General features: G+C 39.4%; 1 protein-coding gene across 1 annotated transcript in view; it reads left to right on the forward strand.

Moving 5' to 3' along the window:
* Window positions 1-18,872, forward strand: part of EDIL3 (EGF like and discoidin domains 3) — a 223,957-nt gene that overhangs the window by 140,268 nt on the left and 64,817 nt on the right. Inside the window, exon 6 of the mRNA XM_060280211.2 lies at window positions 6,071-6,252. Coding sequence (XP_060136194.1) covers window positions 6,071-6,252 — 182 coding nt within the window. The remainder of the gene's footprint in view (window positions 1-6,070; window positions 6,253-18,872) is intronic.

Raw genomic sequence — 18,872 nt, forward strand, 5'->3', positions numbered from 1 at the left:
GTCTGAATTGGACAGCCCATTCATTCTACCGCTTTATTCTATTGTACATGTAGATAATAGGACCATAAGATTAAAGCCTGCCTAAGTCGGTCTATTGATTTTTTATATTTCAGTAAGAATAGCAACTTTGGATTAGGAGGCTTTTATATTGTTCTAAGAGTGATAAATTTATTTAGGGATATTTAGCAGATCTTGTTAGGCAGGATTTAAATTAATGATGCAATTCCCAAAGCAGTCTGCCAGCACAAGCCTATAGTGAAGTTATTCGCTGTACCAACACAAATGATGTTACCTTCTGCTGTCTTTAGTCAGACTGAATATTAGAAATATCTCATCAGAAATTCCTGAAGTAGTGCCAATTTCATTATGTGCTCCATTCAAAGATCAAGCCTTTTATTTTTCTAAATCATATGTGGACACATTAATTATCAGTCTTCCTTATTATTATTATTATTATTATTATTATTATTATTATTATTATTATTTTGTTTTACTACCTGCCTACAGTGTTTTCCCCCTTATTTGGTCCCCAATACAGCCTCAGAATTTCATAAATTTGTGCATCTTTAACAAGAAATTACCTTACCCATATAGCCTATAGGCAGAGAATTGGGCATCATTCATTCACGTATGAGAATGTCGAAACTGTTTGCTGTTATTATTTAGTTATCAGGTTCCAGGTTAGCAGAAAGAAAATCTCCAAGCAACTATTTTGTCAACAAAATATAGACACTCTTCAGTTAAGATAAATTCATTGCTTTAGCTTAGTTTACATGTTAAGCTAAGCCAAACCTTGGCTTGGCAAAACATGTATTCATGTGAGTTCCTAGAATGAAGCTGATAGCAGCTTTGCTTCTCCCTGGTCCTTTTTGCTGTCACGTCAAACTAAACCAAGGTTTGGCTTGTGTGTCATCTAAACTCAGGGTGGTGTGCCTTGTTTGGCCTGCTCTGCATCCCCTAAACTAGCATGTGTGTTGGAAAGTGCTGACCCAGCACCAGTGTTGAAATGAAATTCAGCTGCTAGTCCAGTCAGATTTTGTACATGGAATGAGGGGATGTCATCTCCACCCCAGGCAGCAAAACACATTTGACCAGCCTTGCATCGTAATCATTACTTGTTTAGAAATGGTTGCCATGGTCTCGCTTTACTTCACTTTTTTTTTTTGCATACTCATTCCTGACCTCTCAGAAACACTTAAGTGTAAGAGCACTTCTAGAAGAAATCATCAGAATAGAGGTTGAGTTTTCAACCAGATGCCCCCACGAAGCCCATCAGTAGAGCAAGAACTATTGAACTCTTATCAGCGGGTTCCCAGAAGTATCTGTCTAGTGCTATGGGAAAAAGCACCCATCCATTCATGAAGAAGTTCCATAGAGCATTTGGGAGGCATGTGGTGATCTCCCATTCCCTGCAACTCCTTGTATATATATATATATATATATATATATATATATATATATATATATATGAAATATATAAATCTGTTCACTGTACTCTTTTTGGCACCTGCCAAAAACATTTTTGCATAGACAAGCCTACCCAGATTTGGAAAATGTGTACAGTAGATGTGTTTTAATCTGTTTTTATCTTATTGCTGATTTTAATTATTATTATTTGATTGGCTGTTTTGGTGATGATTTTGCTGTTTTTTTCTTTTTCTTTTTATAAACCACTGTTTGTTTGTTTGTTTTTGCTTTTTTTGCAATCAAGCAATATATAAATTGTACAAAATAAAATAAGATTTGCATCACATTAGTTTAAGATGGGAAAACAGGGTGCAATTGGGCCCAACAGAGTCTTGACTAGTTTTAGCACATAATGTTTGGCAATCTGCAACTTGGATATTTTCCCTCTATTAGGGAGGGCAATTTAGTTGAGCATCATTTATTGCAAACATTAATTCTGGATCTTCTCTCACATGCCTGAAACCTTTCTTTGTATCTGTGTCAATCATATTTGCATTTCAATTTAAGACGTGGCTCTGATTCTACAAATAAATTTATGCGGGCTCCTCTAGCCCACGTTCATGGGGTACATTACATGACTGACATCTGGCACAATTATTAGAAGTTTCAAAAGCTAATATAGATATTTAAATAAAATAAAATAGCGGGCTTTGTGGCTTTTGAAACGTATTTAAATTAGAGCAATTTGCATGCAGTTGTGCTTTGTATGGTGGCAATAGCTCATTTTTAACATTTTGCATTAGCATTGCATTCTTGATGGTTTACAAAGGACATGTGATACATTCTCAGTCTTTACTGAAGAATTAGGCCAGCTGGTATGTTTTAAGCTATCTTGGTAAATGTGTCTTGTAATGCTGTTGTCATCTTTTAGGAGAAGCCTTTTGTTGCTTTTAAATTTTAGAGAAGAAAGAATACAATTTAAAATACATGAGGAAGGCCACACTTGGAAGAAAAGGATTTAGCAGCATAGCTAAAGCAAGCTATTATCTGAAGGGAGTACAGTACCTTCCACCAATGTTAAGTGCATTATACTTGATGGTGCTTTTGTGTAGGTTGGCCACAGTAATGCAGATGACCTCTCAGTTGAAAATTTAACTGGAAAGATGTGACAAGACAAAGCAATACAACTCAGCATTAATTGACCAAAATGCATTTTATGAAATTGATGAAGGTTTTTTTTTTAATATCCTCATTGATTGATGTATGCCGACAATACATACAGAAACACTAGCATACCTGTGGGCTTACCCATATTAGAGAGAAAAAACAGGGAACAATATGTTGTATACATATCTTCTTTGACAGGGAGCAAAATTATATTGACAGGACAAAATTAGAACCGCTTTCTGAACAATAAATAATATGATAACAAGAAAAAGTTTCTCTTTGTCCTGTAACCACTGACATTTGAAACTCTAACTTTTCAGAGGCATTGGTTATCCAGCCATTCATACAATGGCTTGACATCCAGCATAGGAATCTGTGAGTGGAAAGAAGATCTCCTATGTCATTCTCTTCTACCTGCAGCATATCTTCTACTGAGCCAAGGAAGAGGGAGTTAGGCTGGGGCAGCCTGGCTGTGCTGGGAACTTCTTGGTTCTGCCAGAGATCCACTAGATCCTAGCCCCTCATCCTGCTGATTCTTGCTATAGGATTGCTCCTTTAGTGTAGGGCTACTGCAACACATAAAGCCTTCATTCTTGGCCTGCACCATGGCTGCCTTTAACTAAGACTTTGGTGGTTGCATGTGGCTTTCAGGCCTGGAGCTGTCCTTGACCTTGAAGACATGTCAGTAGATATCAAATGACCTCCATATTTATTTTGAATGTGCCTCAAAAGCCAGCCCTTACGTGCTCCTACCTGATCCGGGGTGGTGGTGGCATGGAGTAAAGAGGCTGCAAATTTCACCTTCTTCAGCCTCCTACCCTTTCAACATTATTTGTAGTAGACAAAGAACTTCACTGCTAAGAAGGCACTTTTTCCTTGCTCAAAAGAAAAAGATGAAGGACAATTTTTTTTCCCCTTTCAATATATTGTGGCAAAGTTCAAATGAGGATTCGCATCTTCTAGGGAGCACAAGTATGCACTTGCTATATAGATCAAGGGCTCTCCAAAAATTTAGTAAATACCACCTTGAGAAAGAAGCTTGGCTTCTATTCATAAAGTTGAGCAGGGTGGGGGAGTCATGTTCAATTATCACTGAATATGTGCAGAATTAAAATTGGACCAGTAATCTGTGGCTGCCAACGGTTTTAAATAGCTGTCAGTAAAATGGATAGCCCCCTAAAATTGTTCCTGTAGTCATAATCATATAATTTTATAGTACCACAGTAATGAAGCAGCTTGAAAAGTGTTCTGCGTCTGCTGGAAGGAAAGAAGATTCTGTGTCTTCAAGTGCTTTTGTGCAGTACATTCTGGTCCTTTGCAGAAAATAGGCTTTGTGCTATGGATGAAAAAGGACCAATAATGGCCCATATAGTTTCTATTGGTTATGGTAATAATACGAAATAAACAAACTACCACAATATTCATTCCAACCTTTCTATCAAGATCCTCCATAAAGTTTATTTTCCTTTATTTTTTACTCCTCCCAAAGCAAAGTGCTCTTACAAAACAGCAGTGAAAGAACAGGAATAGCTGTGAGCTAAATTGCACATTGAGAAGTTTATGCATGAATCAGTATTAACTACCATAGTATCAGAGGTCATCTACAATCCCACTGTCAGGGTTTGTGTGCAGTACTATTATCATGCCATACTAAGCACAGCCAGAGTTATCTCATTCCACAAAATTAGGCACTGGAAGGAGAAGCGGACCACAGATGTCTAAAGCATATTTGCTTTTCACATGTCTCCCATTTGAAACCTGTTTGTGTTGAACTTCTGGTGGCTTCTTGTGGAGCTCTGCTAGCTGGATAAGTTAAATGAATGCATCCAAGACTGCAGCATCACAGTGGATAACAATAAAGCAATCTCTTCTGGCAACCATTATTTTAAAGATATTACATTTTGTTTTGCACCTATTAGAGATTCATTTAAGCCATCATCAGATTGTGATGTAAATTATTCCTGATATAAATTATTCCTGCCCCTACTGCTACTCTAAGCACACCAGTGATGCCTCCCACTTTTTGACACATTACCAATTGTTGATGGGAACTGAACTGTGCTGCCTTTGCACACAAACGTTTGCTGAAGCTGGCAATGGAAGCTCCCTGCATTTGTAGAACTCTGGTTCAATAGCCACTGGGTAAATTCACACATAACACCCAAACCATGATACTAACAGGACTGCTTCCACGTTAGAGGGGAATCAGGGCAAAGTGTGCTTTTGTGTCCCCCTCTCCATTGTCAGTGGATTTCAGTGAACCTATTTGACTTCAGTGGCAATGCTTTAAACAGTGGTGGAGAGCTGTGTGTAGTCACCTTTTTAATTTCCCACAGTGCACCCAGAATGACTCTATGTCAGGAGCATTGTGGGAAAATAAGAGGGTGGCTAGATCCACTCATCTGGTGAAGCTCAATGTGTAGAGTAAAGGATAGGTAGCAGCTGTGGGCCTGGCAGTCTTGGCAGCTGCTTAAGGATGTCAGGAGTTGACATCAGCCTCCTGTACATGAATATGGCCTATATTAGCATCCTCTCTCTTTCCTCCATGTGCTCTGATTCCCTCCTTTGTTTTTAATGGCACACCATAGCTCATTGTTATATCTGAACAGGACAAACCATGAATGTATACAATAGTTTAAACTATATTTGAAATCTCTAGCTGTGGATTTTCTACACTGAGAAGTGGTTGGTCTCCTGGTTTGCAAACCATAGTTTACTCAGTTCAGATAATCCAGGAAACAATGTTTTGTTTCTTGGTCAGAAGGAAATCTGAGCACCTCGGGGAAATAGGGTGGCAAAAGGGAATACATGATGATGTGGTATGTCTTAACAACCCGTTTAATGTTTTGATGTTGTCTTTTTATTAAATAAATAGAATAAAATAAATATATTGTTTAGTACTAATATGGGATTCTACTTTCTCCTCCTTGCCAAAACATTTTGTTTGTTCAGAATTGTCTGAACTTATACCAATTTTTCTCATCAAGGAAGTATATTGACTAAAACTCCTGTTGTAACTGGGCTTCTGCTAGTTTTAGCAGCAGCTAACAAATCTGTTCATAGATGAAATGTATGATCCTGATTATATATGAAATGCTTTTCCCCCCTCAATGAAATAAATTGATTTTCCTCTAACACTATTACCAGGCTTTGAAATCACAGGTTTTATTTTCATCTTTAATGATAGATCAAAATACAGTGAAATAAACCTACAGAGAAATATGATTTTTTTAAAAGAAAATCAAAAAAATCTTTAAAGCAAAGGATCAAAGATATAGAATATTAATCAAATAAATGCTGTATACTCCAAAAAGAACATGAACAAACTGATGTGAAAATGTAGAGAACCAAATTTATGATAGGAGAAATGAGAAATTATGGGGGGGGGGAGAAATTGACAGATTCACCTGTCCCTAGTCAGGAATCTATTATCCATAATCTTGTGTTTCAAATCTTCTGTATCTTTTTCTTCTTTTCATCCCTTCTTTTCCTACAGAATGCTCTGGGCCATTGGGAATTGAAGGCGGAATAATTTCAAACCAGCAAATAACTGCATCATCTACCCATCGGGCACTTTTTGGGCTCCAGAAATGGTATCCTTACTATGCACGACTTAACAAGAAAGGTCTTGTAAATGCTTGGACTGCAGCAGAAAACGACAGATGGCCATGGATTCAGGTAACAGATGGAGCTGTGAGAGGGTGTGTGTGTGTCAGGAAGTCTCCTAGCCTCTGTTGCCAACATCACTTAAGTAACTGATGAACACAAATGGCAAACTATTACCAGGATTCTTATTTACAACCTTTAATTGAGGCCTAGACTTATGAGGAGGCACTTTTATTGCAATAGCTGTAGACCTTTTAAGTGCTCCAGGCCTTATCAGAAAGCAGGAACCTGCCACCACAAAAATCTGTTGAGCATACATTCCAGTTTGCAGAAATGTATTTGTTCATTATTACTCCAGTAGCACCATCTGCTGAAAGGAATATTGTTACACATTACCACCCCCTCCGCTTCATAAAACGCAATAGGTCACTACCTAACTCAGTGGGAGTTTTAACGGATGGTATTTACAAGAGTTCCAGCCACCAGAGAGAGTAACGTAAGAGAAAGATTGCCTTTGAGGCTTCTCACGTTAATGAACCGTTGCCAGAGGGGTATATATAATCTGGACATTTGCTTGCTATTTTTGGTTATATGACAATGCATATACTGCCATTTCAGAGTCCTCTAATCGTGGCTTATGATTAATATGATGAGAAATGTCCTGATCCACTGGCCCAAAGGAGGGCTCGTAGGAGTGGTTGGGTACAGGGATACCAAAGAAGTAGTGTATGCCCAAAATGCCAGTGATCAGTTCTAGTCCTTTATTATAGGAAGGTATAGGCTTACAGCAAATAAGCCTGCCAGGTCTCCCAGCCTTTAGAGACATAGGGTGGACACCCCAGTAAGAAGATAGTTTGTCTGCATCCAAAGCAAATGTCCATACATTCTTTATACACAAAGCAGCTTATAAAAAAATTCCTTCAGTAGCACCTTAAAGACCAACTAAGTTTATATTTTGGTATGAGCTTTCGTGTGCATGCACACTTCTTCAGATTCGTGCATGCACACGAAAGCTCATACCAAAATATAAACTTAGTTGGTCTTTAAGGTGCTACTGAAGGAATTTTTTTATTTTGCTTCGACTCAGACCAACACGGCTACCTACCTGTAACTAAAGCAGCTTATGTCACTTTGGCCAGGTCTTCCCATCACTTCACCTGACCGGATGATGGCATAGGTGGCAAATGCCCAAGTCTTATGGATAGTTTCCCTTTCTGGGGTCAGAGCCCAGCACTCCAAGTGAATGTAAACATATGCATAAGCTCGTTGTTATAACAACTATTGTATACCAAGATGATGTTTACAGAGCTTCCTTTGGTTCAACACAAGAATGTTTGTCACTGTGTGATGAAGGGGGGAAGAGAAATGGAATAAATGGATGATATCCAATTACAGTGGTGCCTCACTAGACGAACGCCCTGTAAGACGAATTTTTCGCTTAACGAAAAATTTTTACGAAAAATTCGTCTAGCGAATCGTGGTTTCCCATAGGAATGCATTGAAATTCAATTAATGTGTTCCTATGGGCAATAAACTCCTGCCAACCTAGCAGTTCGAAAGCATGTCAAAGTGCAAGTAGATAAATAGGGACCGCTACAGCGGGAAGGTAAACGGCGGTTCCGTGTGCTGCTCTGGTTTGCCAGAAGCGGCTTTGTCATGCTGGCCACATGACCTGGAAGCTGTACGCCGGCTCCCTCGGCCAATAATGCGAGATGAGCGTCCAACCCCAGAGTCAGTCACGACTGGACCTAATGGTCAGACGTCCCTTTACCTTTACCTATGGGCAATAAATAAATAAATAAAATCAATGCATTCCTATGGGATTTACTAGACGAATTTTTCGTTATAAGAATTGACCCGTGGAACGAATTAAATTCGTCTAGCGAGGCACCACTGTAAGCCATGCTCAGAGTAGACTCATTTAAATCAGCGGGTGAGAGCTAGTTGTTGCAGCCTGCATATGCAACAACAACAGTGAACAGGGTGAGCAGGAAAGAAGAAAGGAAGACTGCTCATACTGCACTGGATCTCACTTATTGGACTAAAGTCCATTGATTTCAGTGGGTCTACTCCGAATATGACTAATGTTGGAAACCACCCAATAGCTTTAAAATATTTAACTTAAAAACAGCAGCAAGAGGAAGTGGCAGTCTTTGCTTTCTATTAACAATATTGAACTCTCCCTGTCTGAGTTTTTTCATGTTACATATCATATGAAAGATTTCAATTAAGTGGGACTTACTTCTCAGTAAACATGTACAGGACTGCATTGTTAGGTGTGTTGTGTACTTTTCTTTTGTTGTAAATGTGCCACCCCCTCCATTTTCCAGGTGCATGACAAACACTAACCAATAAATATGTAATTTATTTTTTCCAGCATCATCCTAATGAACTGAATATTAAAATTACCATTCTAAATTTATGTTCCCAGCATGCAACTACTACAAGAACTACAATGTTTATAATTGGTTTGCAATTTAGAGGGTCAGTGGCTATGGCGTTAAAAGCAAATTAAGGGAGACGCACTCATATCTAACTTTAAAGCACTCCTTGTAGATTTACAGAATTAATAAAAGAACATCCATGTTAAATGCTTACTGCTTCATTAGGAAGAACAAAAAATGCTGATTTATCTTTGTTGGAAGATATAGCATCTTATATCTTTGATTTTAATAGTAATAATAGCAATAATTTATTATTTATACCCCACTCATCTGGCTGGGTTTCCCCAGCCACTCTGGGTGTCTTCCAACAGAAAAATGAAATAAAATAATCTATTAAACATTAAAAGCCTCCCTAAACAGGGCTGCCTTCAGATGTCTTCTAAAAATCTGGTAGCTGTTTTTCTCTTTGACATCTGATGGGAGGGTGTTCTACAGGGCGGGCACCACCACCAAGAAGGCATTGAATGTAACTCTGGGCGGCTTCCAACACACATCAAAATACATTAAAATATAACAGACTAAAAACTTCCCTAAACAGGGCTGCCTTTAGGTATTTTCTAAATGTCAGGTAGTTTTTTATCTCTCTGACCTCTGATGGGAGGGTGTTCCACAGGGCGGGTGCCACTGCCGAGAAGGCCCTCTGCCTGGTTCCCTGTAGCTTTGCTTCTCACAGTGAGGGAACCGCCAGAAGGCCTTCGCCGCTGGATCTCTCAGTGTCCGGGCTGAACAATGGGGGTGGAGACGCTCCTTCAGATATACAGGATCAAGGCCGTTTAGGGCTTTAAAGGTCAGCACCAACACTTTGAATTGTGCTCGGAAATGTACTGGGAGCCAATGTAGATCTCTCAGGACCAGTGTTATGTGGTCCCGGCGGCCGCTCCCAGTCACCAGTCTGGCTTCCGCAGTCTAAATTAATTGCAGTTTCCAGGTCACCTTCAAAGGTAGCCTACATTGCAGTAGTCCAAGCGGGAGATGACCAGAGCACGCACTACTCTGGTGAGACAGTCTGCGGGCAAGTAGGGTCTCAGCCTGCGTACCGGATGGAGCTGGTAGACAGCCGCCCTGGACACAGAATTAACCTGCACCTCCATGGACTCCCAGGCTGCGCACCTGGTCCTTCAGGGGCACAGTTATCCCATTCAGGACCAGGGAGTCCCCCCCCCACACACCCCTGTCCCCCCCAAAACAGTACTTCAGTCTTGTCAGGATTCAACCTAAATCTGTTAACCACTATCCACCCTCCAACTGCCTCCAGGCACTCACACAGGTCATTCACCGCCCTCACTGGTTCTGATTTAAAATAGAGGTAGAGGTAACCTTTACCTTTACCTTTACCTTAACCTATTGTGGTAAATCCAGCCTTTTCTTTTTAACTCCAAGCAATGAATAAGTGTTCTTGTCTCTGCCTCAGCTAGTGTAACTATAACTTTTAAAACAAATATTTCTAGAAAGGTGGAAAGGATACAACAAAGGGAGAGTTTGGAAATGATGCTTGGCCAGTTCTAAGTCATGGTTGTCATGGTTGATCTAAGTCATGCTAAGTCATGCTAAGTCATGGTTGATCTAAACCATGGTTTATAAACCAGCAATAAACTATTACCTACAACACACTATGAACATGTTTTGTTTGTGGTTAATAGACACTTGTTAAAACATTGGACATAGTTTGAATGTTCAGATTAAAATATGATTTATGAATCATGGCTTAGTGTTTCCTGTGAACCAGGCCTCTTTCTCAAAAATGAGAGAGTCTTTGTTTTATTCTTCATTTTTGAAAAAGCAACTCCTTGCATTCAATGCATTTTAGGTGGGGAGGGAAATGATTGATTGATTGATTGATTGATTGAACGAAATTTGTATACCACTTAATTGTACATAAAATGCCTGGTTTATTCTATATTGACACTATAGAAGCATGAATGAGCTTCATGCTTTAGAAGAATAAATGCCTGGTTTATTCTATATTGACACTATAGAAGCATGAATGAGCCAGCATCCCATCAAATCAGCATGATAGCTGATAGCTACCTGTGGACTGATGGTGGTCTACAAACAGTGCACCACTATATTGTTTTGTATTGAGAGTGTCATCGGAACCTGGCCTCGTTGTTAAGCTCCCTTCCATGCTAACTTCAAGCAGTAGGTGCTTACCATGCCATGCAAATGCAGCCAATGTCTATCAAAAATGGTTGGTATTTTTTTCAAAGTAATTCCGGGAATTTGGGGAAATGCCCCAACCCATCTTCACTAGCCTCTACTATCTTGAAGCATGCAACCACCAAATTTCAGAACAACTTCCCCTCCTTGTTCCTTGCCTCCCTCCCTCTTAATATCCTGATGTACCATATAACCATATACTGGCGCACAAAATCCAGAGAGCATGGGAGATATAGTTCCAGAGTTGCAGCGACCTCTGACAGACCTACCTTACCGACTGACCGACCTAACTTTCAAGATTCTTCAGGCTTTGCATTTAGTCAAACACCTGTTCAGCATGTCAGAGTGACAGAAAAGGAATGAGGAAAGGAAAGAGCCTCCGCTGCTACTCTTTCCAGGGACTAGTGGAAATTTGTTTGGGAGGCTGGTGGAAAGGTTTGCAGAGATGGCAAGAGTTGGGAGATACACGTGGAAAGGGGTTTCTCTGGGTTTTACCTTGATCAGGGGCATAGAATAATTTGCAGGCTTTGAAACCACTCCTCCCATTTAATGTGGGCTTTTAGAAGCACTAAGTTCATCTCCAAGCATCTCTTGGAGTTTGTCAACACTTCTCATGAATTTAGTCCATTTGTACTGTGTGCTGCAGGAATTTTGTCACTTACTGAATCCTTTTCACCCTACAGGAGTAGGGAGACCTCCACTGGCTGTTAGAGAAAAACAGAGCTGAACTTCCTCTCAAGTGTCAGAATGTAAAATAAGCTTCCTTGCTAAACCCACCCACAGACATTGATCTGTAGGCCAGGTGTGGAAATCAATTGATCCTGGATCTTCCTGTGTGAGAGAGCACAAATTGATCCCATAATGTCTTTCCTTTTTCTCCATCTAAGCTATTAATTTATCTATTGCTCGTTGTTGTTCCTTGAGTGCAAGCATTTCAATATCCTGATGGCAGGGAATCAAAGCAGAACAGTGGCATATATTATCAGCTCTTTGGGGAGAAGCTATTTCGCATTGGCCTTAGCTAAAGAGAATATCCAACTCTCAACACTTACCCAGTTCTGATTAAAGCTTGCATCCCTAAGGACATATTATACCAAGTACATTAATTTACTGCTTAGCCCTAATGATCCCATTTAAGTTATCCCTGATGGAAAATTACAAATTTCATTTAGAAAGAGACTTTAAAAGTAATCTTACACATTGCTATAAATAAAGGCCCTGGAAAGCCGAAACACTGTTACTGTGCCTCTCTGTTTCAGTAACATACTGTAGCTTGTTTGATCTATACTTCTTTGGTTGTTCATCCTAATTACAACAAAGCTTGAGTATATTTGCTTCCTTATTAATTGTAAAAGATAGATCCTACATATTATGCAAGCAGCTGTAAGTAGTTGTGTTAAAGAAAATTAAATACAGTCCCTGATTCAAGTAAACACACTTCTTCCTATTGTAAAAAAATGTACAAAGTGGAGTAATATCTGCATACCATTTTTCTCCTCCCCCTCCAAACACAAAGTTGGGGGTGGATTACTCTGTAAGAAGCTCTTTTGCCCCAAAAGAAGCAGAAGTAAGTCTATGTGTGACTCCTTACCTATATAGGTGTGAATAAATCACATTTTAAAACGTGTTTACTTGGACAGGGTTTGTTTTATGTTGAATTAGAAGAGTTTACTCTGTGTGTGATGAGTTAAGTAGTAAGTTGCATCAGACTGGTCCGAGGAAAGTGGGTTTTTTCACTTTTGATTGGCTTTCTGGATGGAAATTCTTTGTCACTCATTAGATGAGAAAAATGGTCTGATTTCGGGGAGGGTAGAACCAAATCTGATCGGTTGAAAGGCTGGATGGACCATAAATAAGGTACTTCTACCACTGATCAGGCTGAGTGTGTTTCTCTCTCATATATTGAGGGGGATATTGAGGATAGGGAAAGCACACAATTGTAGCCTGCTTCTAAGGAGACTTTGGAAGCCAAAAATAAGGTGAATTGAGCAATCAGGAGGTGGGAAAATGATAGAGAAGGAAGGGTAAGGAATCTTTTTTATTGATTGACGCCTGGGTAGTTGCTTTAGATTATTTATATATATAAAAACACAGCGAAAAATATCAGGGAGGAAAACTATACATAATTAACTTCATGTGTTCTTTGAGCCAGAACGTTGAATAATGTTGATCAGGGCATCTGTGCTGTGATATTTTTACTCAGTAGGTGTTGGAAGACAGAGGAAAAAAGCCTAATTACAATGCCAGACTTCCTCTTGAGACTCATCAAGTTTTCTTTTTCCCTCTGCTTTACTCCACATAGCATGTTCCCAAACAAAGTGCTTTCAATTTTTAATGAGATGCATTGTCTTACATTCTTTACTGAGCAAAGGAATAATGCAAACTTTTAAAAATGCCTTTAATTCACTTTGGATAAGGCCCATAAATTGTCAAAAGTATGTCTTATTTTGTTCTTGTTCTTATAGGATTCTTTTTGTTGTTTCGCAGGTGAAATATGAAAATTCTTAACTTTTCCTTTGGCCATTTTTTTTTGTGGTAGCATGGGTGGTTATAAGACAGGCTGAATGTGGAGTGTGCTCTTCAGTTTCCTTGGTGCGCAAGTTTTCTTATTAATCTTGTACCAACAAAGAAATAAAACTGAAGGGTTCTTCCTGTCACACTTGTCTCTCCAGTGCTGGATTAAATGCTACAAGAATACAAAACTAAGAAATGTGATGAAAAATAGAGCCATCTATTTTTGAGGTGGCTGAGATGATAACAAATGTACCATCATAGCTTGAGGGTAGAGAAATAGTTGCGGTCTACCCATTGCTCCCACAGCTATATTTTGTGTCTTGTTATTTGCTAAAGATTGAAAGCATGTTTGCTATTTTTATAGTTTTGCTGTGAATGCTCCAAGAAGCTCTCAAAGCAACTTGCAAAAAATTATAGCCATAAAATCCCATTAAAAGAATGAAAATATGATGCTGTTCATATGATGCCAGGATTTTACAGGCAGCAGTTCCTCCCTCATCCTTAGTCTTCCTTGGTATTGCCCTTTGGACCTCAATTACTAGGCAGAAGCAGCTCCCATTGAGGTTCTCAGAGGCAAAGAAGAGGATTGAGCCGCTGGAACTTAAGGAAGAGATGACTTCAAAGTTGCTTTCTGGAACCATGGACCAACAGTGACAGTAAGGCCCTTTGAAGCTGATTGGCCCTGAAAGTAGGTCTTCAAAGGAAGCTACTATGACAGCAACCTCCTTTGAACTTTGATTGGTGGGCGGTCCTGCCCAAGTTGGCCCTTGCGGGTGGAGAAATTAAGCATCTGGCCCACCAGCCGAATGCAGCTCCTCACCCCTGACCTACACCCAAGGTCCTCTATTAGAAGGTCCTTAAGAGATCCTGTATCAGAAACTAATACAGACTGTCCTAGTCTGCCCAGAAATGCTCAAGACAATACATATTTGGTGGCTTGTATATAAAAAGTTGGTGTATAGTTATCCCAGAACCTTGAAATATGCCCCCCTAGCCTGAATATATAAACACAAAACCAAATAAAAAAATAAAAACAAGTAAAAAACAAGTAAAAAAGCAAAAAGAAATAGGAAAAAGCAAATGTTCCTGTGTATTACTTCTCTGAGCTTGTCTCCTCACTGGAACAAAGCAACCCTTTTTAATAGCTTAATCTGAAATATTTGTACTGCTCACTTTTTCCTGGTTGTGTATATCTCTCTGCCCTACCCCACATTCTCAGCCTACAAATGCTGGGAAATAGCATAGAGGAACTTAATCATGTAAAGTATATGCCAAGGAATAAAGTAATTAATATTATCCTTTTGCTAAACATAGTTAAGCTTATAATCAATACTTTGTAAATTAAATGCAATTTAAGTGACTGTAGAATTCTGTAAAACAGGAGGCTGATTGTGGGCTTTGCATGGAAGCTGACGTTTAAACATGCCACTAGCTGAATAATTCATATCTTTCTGTTAATAGCATTCACAGCAACTACCTTTGGGACTAAAATAATAACTTAATAATAAGAAGAAACAAACCAAGCAAGTTTTCAGTCTGTCTAATTCTGTAAACTCTCGGAGGCATAAAGTGATGTTTCCCAGTGAAAACCAAATGAGTTGAGCCCTTAGGAAAAAGGGAAGAAAAAGAAAAAGCAAAATTTCGTGATATTTTAATTCTGAAGCAGAATAAAACATATAGACACTAATCCAGTACTAGTCACTACTTTATTATTACTGCTAAACAGCCATCTCAAGGTGATGTACAATAAACATAGCAAAAAAACAGTTGAGAACACACACACACACCACACAAACAAACACAAACACACCGGATATATTCCGGCATATAAGACGACTGGGCGTATAAGACGACCCCAACTTTTCCAGTTAAAATATAGAGTTTGGGATATACTTGCCATATAAGAAATACGACCCGGCGTATAAGACGACCCCCGACTTTTGAGAAGATTTTCCTGGGTCAAAAAGTAGTCTTATACGCAGGAATATACAGTATTTAAAACAAAACTAAAGCCATACAAAATAGGCACTCATGACACTGATCAGTTCATCCAGCTGGGAAAGCCAGACAGATAAAAAATGTCTTCAATTCTTTCTGAAAATTGTAGATAGTAGGTGCCTGTTTTATCTTGAGAGTACAGTGGTACCTCGACTTACAAATGACTCGACTTACAAATGTTTCGAGTTACGAACAGAGTTCTGTCCGCCATTTTGGATGCGATTTTAGATAGGATTTTTTCGACTTACGAATTTTTAGATAGGATTTTTTCAACTTACGATTTTTTTAATAAAAAAATCCCCCATTGGCTTCGACTTACTAATTTTCCGACTTACGAAGGTCTGTTCGGAACAGATTAAATTCATAAGTCGAGGTACCACTGTAGTGCTATTCCACAGAATATGGCAGCCCTGCTCCAAGATACTGTGGACTGAGCTTCTGAGATCTTTGGAACTTGCAGGACAAACTCAAACCACAGGGATCTACTGGGTATATCAGGGATAATATAGTCAGTCTCTCAAATAACCTGTTGACCTTGAACTTAGCCCAATAGCAGTCTGGCAGTCAGTGCAAATCCCACAAGAAGGGTGCTTATATGCTGGTGGTCATGTGACCCTACAAGCAACCTAGCTTCTGTGTTCTGCACCAGTTGCAGCCTCCGGATCAACCCTAGGGGTAGGCCTACATAGAGCACATTGCAGTACTCCAACCTTGAGGATAGACAACTGTGATCAAATTATCCCAATCCAGGAATGTCTGTAGCTGTCTCATCAAAGCTGGCAAACATGCCCACAACTGTACATCCCTCACTCTCCCCACTTGCATTTTCATTGAACACAGAAGACGGATGCCTAAAGTCTGCAGTTCCTGTGTTTATACAATTGTGGGGAGCATTAGTAAAAAGAAATATATATATATATATATATATATATATATATATATATATATATATATATATATATATATATATGACCATGATAAGTGAAACAAAAACATAATGGACAAAGAACCATAGCAATCTACTGCCCAGGGAGAATTTCACTCCTAAAATGGAAGAAAATGTGATATACACTTCTCTTCACTTACACTGTCCATAATAGGTAAAAAATCAGACTGTGAATAATACCTGGAGAGAATGGATTCCATGTTTAGGATTCCATGTGAATGTTTAACTCCTATATTTTACATATTTGCTGGTTGTTGGAATAAATTATTCAGCAAGCTAACAAGTCTCCTGTGATTCCCAAATCCCAGGGCCAAAATTACAAGTCAGATCTTAATAGCCTGGCTGGCAGCCAGCTCTACCTTACATGCTAAACTCAGAATCTGTGTATAAGAAGATAACCACTCTTTTTATTTTTTATTTTTGAAAAAAGTTTAAATATTACTCTTACAGTATTCCCGTGCTTGAAATAAGCAGGATAAATTGGAAGATTTACCACATTTCAAATATTTGCAAATATTTGTTTCAGCCCTAGTATGTTAATCTTTCCATTTGTGAAAGTATATGAGAAAGTAAGGATTTAATTAATCATACGTTGCTTTTGCAGAGGTCAGGGACCTTCTGCTTAATCCATTTGACTCCTCAGATAATGCTGTTAAAGCCTGGAAAGTGACAGATAAAAGGTGGTAGAACACAATCTGTGAAATAATAACATTGTTTTCACATGGGGCACTAAGTCTCATTCCATAGTTGTGAGGGACAGGGGGTACAGACAACCCCCTCCCATCCTGAGAACCAGTTCTTCTCCGAGTACCAGCGGCAGCGGAGAGGGGGAAGACTCCAGCGGGGAAGCAGGAAGTAGAGGACATGGCTCTGGCAGGGTCGCAGAGCCACTGCCCCGCTTGGGAGAGGAAGGAAGGGAGAGGGAAAGGGGGAGGAAGGGAAACAGGGCAAGAAGACCTCTCCCTCCAGTTCCGGAATTGCGCCGAAAGAAACGGGGGAGGAGATTTGCGATTCCCAGACTGCTTTGTTGGAAAAGAACGTGGGAATCGCCATTCCGGGGTTCTGACTCCAACTGAGAACATGTACATTGTACAGCTCCAGCACTGTAAATAGTTTGCACACAATAAAAGCATGAAAAGGCACCTTTCTGGAGAGTCGTTACTCTAGAGTAGCTGCAACGCACCGCCTGTGACAATAGTGCTGTTGAAGTGGCACGGCTTCTTTGTACAAATAATGAAGGTTGCAGAATATCCACCTTCCTTATAAACACTTTGCTTCTGTGTGCATGTGCCAAAGACCAAAATTTCACCAGCATAATATTCATTCTTGGAGAGTCTTTGTTCAAATCTGTTGTTCTAATCTTCGGGGAATTATTGTCCTACTACCCTGCCTAATAGATTTTTGCAATAGCAATGCTATACTGTCTCACTGCGAGTCATTCAGATTTCAACGTGATTCACAAAAATAACAGTCCCCACCCAAAGCAAATATAAAGGGAATGACCTGTATCTCTCTGATAGAGAATCTGCTTTGCTTATAGAAGGTCCAGATTCAATACCTAGCATCTCCAGTTAGGGCTGGAGAAAGCCCTAGACAAAAACCCTAGAAAGCCACTGCCTGTCAGTGTAGAATGATAATACTGAGCTAGATGGAACAAAGTTCTGACTCTGTATGTGTTCCTATAAGTACTCCAATGCTTGCTTGCTCCAGAGGTTCATTCACTTTGATGTACAGACTTCTAGTAGGGTTTAGAGGTGTAGTTTGAAGAAGGGCCTCAGAAGACTTGGTGGGTACACAACAGTGCTATATGCAGCCACTGGGATTCTCAGTTGTTGAATTGTTATATTCATATTTCATCATCCTATTTCCCCCCTTTCAAATTCTATGTGCATATCCCAGGCTCACATTAGTCACAAGAATTTCTTAAATGCACTTCATATACTATCTTACAGTGCAGTCATCAGACGTAAATCCCACTGATTGCAAAGAGGCATACTCCTAGGCAGGTAGATATAGGATGGCAAACTTAATCAAGCTTGTTTCCCCACCCCCAACAGAAGTCACCTATTGAAGTGCTGGATTTTGTAATCCCTGTAATGCTTAAAATCAAGCTCCATTACTGCATAAATCCAATACACACTTGCCCAGGGAGTAAGATTCATTGGAATAAGTGGCACTTAGCTCTGATGAAATCCCAAACACATACCTGGAAGTAAGTCCATTTGAACTCATCAGAGCTTACTTCTGAGTAGACAGTTATAGAATTACAGTACAAATTTACTTGTTTGTGGGTGGGGGTTTCCTTTGGCTAAAATGGAGAGAAATCAGGAGATGGGATGTGAGGATTAAATTAAATGCCTCCTCCTAACTTTCCATCCAATTCAGGCACTTACCTTTCATTGTTTTGGGCGATAAATAAAGAAGAAGAAGAGCTCTAATACAACAGTACTTTGCTAGGACTGTTGTTCAAAACCCATTGCTACAACAGGGTTTCTGAAACAGTTGCATGGTTCTGTTAACTGTTACCATGCAAATTATTTGTGGCAGGGATGTTAAAAACAATTATGCTACAAGGATGAAAATAAGCTATATAAACAATAAGCAGCAAACAATAAACATAGTTGAAAAAGTAT

The sequence above is a fragment of the Zootoca vivipara genome, chromosome 10 (genome assembly GCF_965207765.1).
Source record: "Zootoca vivipara chromosome 10, rZooViv2.hap1.1, whole genome shotgun sequence".
NCBI classification, from domain to species: domain Eukaryota; kingdom Metazoa; phylum Chordata; class Lepidosauria; order Squamata; family Lacertidae; genus Zootoca; species Zootoca vivipara.